Source organism: Marmota marmota, unplaced genomic scaffold, assembly GCF_001458135.2.
Source record: "Marmota marmota marmota unplaced genomic scaffold, marMar, whole genome shotgun sequence".
NCBI lineage: Eukaryota > Metazoa > Chordata > Mammalia > Rodentia > Sciuridae > Marmota > Marmota marmota.
Window position 1 is genome coordinate 3,776,556 of NW_026000241.1, and position 5,747 is coordinate 3,782,302.

General features: G+C 54.5%; 1 protein-coding gene across 1 annotated transcript in view; it reads right to left on the minus strand.

Annotated features, from left to right (window-relative positions):
- The window catches only part of LOC125613764 (adhesion G protein-coupled receptor E5-like), a 12,188-nt gene extending 6,680 nt beyond the window's left edge, over window positions 1-5,508 (minus strand). The window contains exons 1-3 of the mRNA XM_048795144.1: window positions 5,446-5,508; window positions 2,950-3,003; window positions 2,656-2,775 (exon numbers count right to left, since the gene is read on the minus strand). Of these exons, the coding sequence (XP_048651101.1) occupies window positions 2,656-2,775; window positions 2,950-3,003; window positions 5,446-5,476 (205 nt within the window). The 5' untranslated portion in view covers window positions 5,477-5,508. The remainder of the gene's footprint in view (window positions 1-2,655; window positions 2,776-2,949; window positions 3,004-5,445) is intronic.
- Between the last annotated feature and the right edge of the window lie 239 nt (window positions 5,509-5,747).

Genomic DNA, 5,747 nt, shown 5'->3' on the forward strand with positions numbered 1-5,747 from the left:
CCAGCTTGTCTCCGGGGAGTCTTGCTGTCACCACCCCTGGAGGAAGTTCCCCCTTATCAGAGAGGGCCACAGACAGGAAATGAGGAAGCTTCTGGAAGCAGCTCCCAGCTGAGGCCTGGGGGTGTTTCCTGGCATTTTATCTCTCTTGTGGTCTCTAAATGTGAGGGGAACATGCTCAGGAAGCAGGTCCCCTTTGAGTGCCACAGGGACCCACAGGACAGAGGCCTGAGGTGAATGGCCAACACAGCAGCCTCAGAGAACCCAAGACAGGAGTGAGTGACAGCTCATGGCAGACGGCCCTGGGTGTCCCAGAAAGGGGCCAAAGATTCCCAGAGCCCAGAGGATTCCTGGGGTCAGGATGAGGCAGGGAGGGCTTCTGGTCTCCCTGGACCAAGTTTTGCACCTGAGGATGCCCTGTTGGGACCCCTCATCCGGGCTGTGTGGATCAACAGCAGGACTGGCCAGGACAGGGGTTGATGCACCCTAAGGGCCCCTGTCCAGCTCCCACAGGGCGATCACAGTCTCCTCCCCTGTTCCCAGCTGGTAGCAATGGCTGCAGAGGTGTGCCATAGGTGGAGGGGACGAGGTGGGGTGTGGTCGTGTGGGGACAGCTGGGAATGAGGTGCAGCAGCACCCCCAGGGGACCTTCCACCAACTCCCACATTTACCCACATCCTGGGCTCAGCCCCCCCCCAGCTCCCTGGGTTCCCCAGTAATGAGCCACTGAGAGCCACCACCTCATGGGATCTGGGGCTCCAGGCTCCTGGGGGCAGGTACAAGGAGGGCTCCAAGAGAGGAAGTGGTTTTGCTGACCCCATGCTGCTCACGGGTGGCCAGTCCAGGCTTCGGACCCAGGGAGCTGATCCCTGCCTCTGACCTTGGCCTTCACACCACCCTCCCTCTCTGTGCTGGTGGGACAGTGGCCTGGAGTGGGCACCACCTGTGTCAACCAGGGCCTTGGCCCCTGTGTGCCACAGGATACCTCTGTCCTAGTCCTCTGGCTGACACCCCTGGATCTGGACTCAGGGGACAATACTGAGCTAGGCATGGGCTGGAAGCTCCTCTTCCCCGCCCCCCGCCCAGACCTAAAGGCAGGTGAGCACAACTCGTGGGGCCTAGGCCCTGTTTAGCTCAGAAGCCATCGCTAACAGCCTGTTCTGGAAGCTGGGACCTGCTCAGTGCCTTTGGATCTCATTCCCCTCCTTATGACTCTCCACTCTCCCCCTTTCTTCCCCTGGAGCTGGGGACTCACCGAAGGACTCACACCTGTTAGACAAGTGCTCTACCACTGAGCTTCGGCCAAGTCCCAGGACTCCCCTTCTGCAGATGGACACACTGAAGCACAGAGAGGTGAGGTGACTTGTCTGAAGTCACACAGTGAACCAAGAGCAAAGCGAACTCTGGTTTTGGTTTTGATTTTTCTGCAGTGCTGGGGAGGGAGCCCAGGGCCCTGCTCATGCCAGGCAACACTTTTGCACGGGAGCTGCACCCCAGCCTTTACCTTCGTTTGTAGCTTTAGAAGATAGGGGCTCCTTCCTGTGGTTTTCTTTTTCTTTTCTCTCTCTCTCTCTCCCACTTTTCACCCCTAGGGATGTTTCCCAGGCTGGGTTGGACTCCTGGGCTCTAGTGATCCTCCTGCCTGAGCCTCCCAACTAACTGAGATCACAGGCACAGGCTACTGGTGCCTGGCATTTTTTAAAACAGAAAACAACAATGATGTTGTCACATCTCACATGTCCACAGGGTTTCCTGATAAGCACCCTGGCCATCGTCACAGGCAGAGCTATCAGAATGGGGCCAAGCAGCTGGTCCCAGAGTGCCCTGACCCTCCCCTACCTCTCATGCTGGTGATGGGTGCATGCACAGCTGCCCCATCTCAGAGTCCAGGTGCTGAGAATATAACTGGGCGTTGTCCCCAGATCAGCTCTGGTGCCCTGAACTGCATGGGGCAGGGTGGGCCTTATCTTGACATGTGTTCTCACTCGCATTAAAAGCCCCAGAAAGGAGCTCAAATCCTGGGGAGCACGTGCAGTAGTAGCTGCCCTGCACATTGTGGCAGTCAGCAAAATATCCACAGGACACTTTCTGGGGCAACAAACATTCGTTGATGTCTGCAACATAATAGGGTCACCTCCCAAAGGTGTGTGGTCTCTTAGGAAAGAGACTCCTGTCCCCTACCTGACCCTCCAGCATGGGGTCTGATGTTGAGTTAGTATCTTTTGGACAGAATCCTGGGATGCACTGCTGAGGCTATGCTGGGCCAAGCCATTGATGAAGTCCACACAGTCTGATCTGCTCAACACAGTTCTCTGACTAACACCCCCAGTTTAGACAATTGTCCAAAGGGGGCAATTGGACAATTGGAAATTGTCCCCAGGGGACAATGCCAAGGTAGTGTGTGGGCTACAAGCTCAGTGTCACCCTCCCCAGACCTAAGGGCAGGCTGAGACCAACTCCTGGGGCCCAGGTCCTTTCTGTGCAGGAAGCCAAGTAATTCCCTGGTCTCTCTGCCATCTTACTCTTTCCTTTCTCTTTTCTGTCTTTGATGATGGCCTTGAGGTCAAAGGCTCAGCCCTTGACCATTACCCATGACCCCACTGGCACTGGGCACCTTCAGACTGTGATGTGCCTTGGCCCCTCCCCAATCCTCTTTACCATGACAGATCTCCAGGGGGTCAGTGAAGATCTCTGTAGATGAAGAGGCAAACCCCGGCTTGCAGCGACAGGCGGTGGCATTGACACATTCCGAGTTGAGAGGGCACCAGGGGGCACAGGCTGTGGGGGCACAGACTGGTCTGAGGCTGGGAGGGGCCGATGTGGTCCCAGAGGAGGTCCCAGGAGGTGGGGAGATGCCCGGAGCCTCCCTGATCAGGCCTCTCCTCCCTGGACTGTGGGTGCAGGGACCCTCCCAGGCTCTGGCTGTGGACAGGCTGCTCCCCACACACTCACGCTGAAAGTCCCAGGCTCTGGCTCTGGAGAGACTCAGCAGGACACACAGCAGCTCTGCAACACAGAGAGGGCGGGTCTGCGGCCCAGCAGGCAGAGGAGGCCGGAGGTGATGCACTGGAGGGCAGGGGCTGTGGACCCTCCTGGGCTCGGACCTGGTCCACTCTGCAGAGTGAGCCCAGGTGGCGCCTCCCAGAGGGTTTGGGGGATGGAAAGGGGGCTGAGCCTGGCAAGTTTTGGGTTCCAGCCATGGCTCTCCTGGCCTGTGGGTTGGGGAATGGATCCTGGTGGCCCTGGTTCAGACCCTGGAGCACAGGCAGGCCGCCTCACTGCCCTGCCTCAGTTTCCCTTTCTGTAGAGTGGGGACAAGATGACACCAATGTCCTAGAGTCATGTGGGAAGAAACCCCAGTGTGTCAGGGTGTTTACCACCATCGCTGACCTTTAGGTAGGAAGGGAGGTCAGGGCCAGATGTTCTCTCAGGTCCCCTACCTGGTCTCTCAGGTGCTCTGGCCCTGTCCCCTTCCTGGGACACATACCACACTAGCTACCTGGCCTGCATCTGTGACTGGAGCACCTGAGAGCCACATCTGTACCACCACTGTCAGCCTCATGGCCTGTCCTGTGCCCTATTACCCACCCCCCAACAGGAAAGTGCTGTGGGCAGGTGCTGGGCTCAGGCTGGGGGGCCTCCTCCTGCTGTTCCTGCATCTCAGCAGCTGCCCCCTCCCAGGGCACATCCTGGGGACCCTCCTCAAGTCAACGAGGTCTTAGGTACATGAGCCTCTTGCTCTTCAACAGAGAGACAGGCAAGGAATCAAAGAGAGTCTGGTTCTCAGTCCCTAAAATAAAGTCTAGGGGTATTGGTGGTTCCTTCTTGGTCAGTTTATCTAATGCGCTGCCTGGACAGCTGGTCAGGCTCTAAACATTGCCGTGAGGCCTTCATCAGAGGAGACCCCACTGAATGTGAAGACTGCAAGGAAAGCAGAATCCCCTCTCCTGTGTGGGGTCATCTAACCCATGGAGGCCCTAAGAGACCAAGACTGGTCTTCCTTGCTTCTCCATCATGCCACTTTTTCATCTGGGTCTCCATTCTGCCACCTCTTCCCTGGGCCCTTATCCTGCCACCTCTTTCCTGGTCTGTCTACTGTCACCTCTTTTTTGGTCTCCACCCTGGCAACTCTTACCTGGTCTGGATCCTATTAGATTTTTCCTGGTCTGGATCCTGTCATATTTTCCCTGGGTCAGCATCCTGTCCTCTCTTCCCTGGTCTGGCACCTGCCACCTCTTTCTGGATCCTTATCCTGCCACCTCTTCCCTGGTCTCCATCCTGCCACCTCTTCCCTGGTCTAAATCCTGCCACCTCTTCCCTGGTCTCCATCCTGCCACCTCTTCCCTGGTCTAACAGCTCTTTCCTGGTCTCCATCTTGACGCTTCTTCCTTGAGTCTTCATCTTGCCATATCTTCCCTGGGTCTCTTTCTCCATCCTACCACCTCTTCCCTGTTTTCCATCTGTTACCTCTTCTCTGGGTCACCATCCTGCCGCTTCTTCCCTGTCTCCATCTTGTCACCTCGTCGTTGGTCTGGATCCTACCACCTCTTTCTTGGGTCTCCATTCTTCCACCTCTTCCCTGGATTGTTTCACATTTGCCCTGGGTCTGCATTCTGCTGCCTCTTCCTCATATCTGTCTCTTCTCTGGGCCTCTGTTTTGCTACCTCTTCCCTGGTCTCCATCCTGCCACATCTTCTATGGGTCTCCAATTTGCCACCTCTTCCCCGTGTCTCCATCCTTACCCCTATTCCTTAGATCTTCATCCTGCCATCTCTTTTCTTGTTTCCATCCTACCACCTTTTCTCTGGTCTGTATTTTTGTCACCTCTTCCCTGATCTCCATCCTACCACCTCTTCTCTAGGTCTCCATCTTGCCACCTCTTCCTAGGGTTTCCATCCTGCCATCTCTTTCCTGGTCCATCTGGTCATCTCATTTTGGGTCTCTAACCTTCCACCTCTTCCCTGGGTCTCCATCATTCAACCCCTTTTCTTGGTCTCCATTTTGCCAACTCTTCCTAGTCTGGATTCTGTACCTCTTTCCTAGTCTCCATTCTATGACCTCTTCCCTGGTCTCCTCCTGCCACATACCCAGTATAGTCTGCACTTCTCAGCCTCTACAATTGCATGAGCATATCCTTAAAAAAATCATCCTTCCCTCTTTCTGTATAGTGCCCTATTGGTCTTATTTATCTGGAGAACCCTGCTGCACGTGGGGAATATAATGACAAATCCCTGCTAAGTCCCAAAGTTTTCACTAAGAGTAACTTTCTAGGAATAAATTTCTCCTTTGAGAACTTATTTTTTTAAAAAATATCTGATATCTTTTAAAAATACCCTCCCTGCTCTCCCTTGCATGGACAGTGAGAAAACCAGTCAAAAATGAAGCAAAGGACTTGCTGGTGGCTCCTAGCTCCCTTTCTTGCCTGTCACATGTCATGATTCCACTTACCTTGAACCAGTCTTAGACATCTGCTCCTCATGGTGCTGAGACCAGCCAGCCCAGTGACCGAGGACTTTTGGTTCTGGTTGGAGTTAAGAATGCTTCCTGTTTAAATATGACTCGTGACGATGTTGACCACAGAGAGGAAATCACGGTCTGGATGCTTTCTTCCTCTGATCAGTTCCCTGGTGAATTTCTCAAGACTCAGAGGTTTATTTCCAAATATTTGCTTAGTATGGGTAATAATCGTGCTGAAGATCTCCTTGGGCGTGACTCCTATCTTTTAAGACAGGAAGGTGGGACACTGTGTA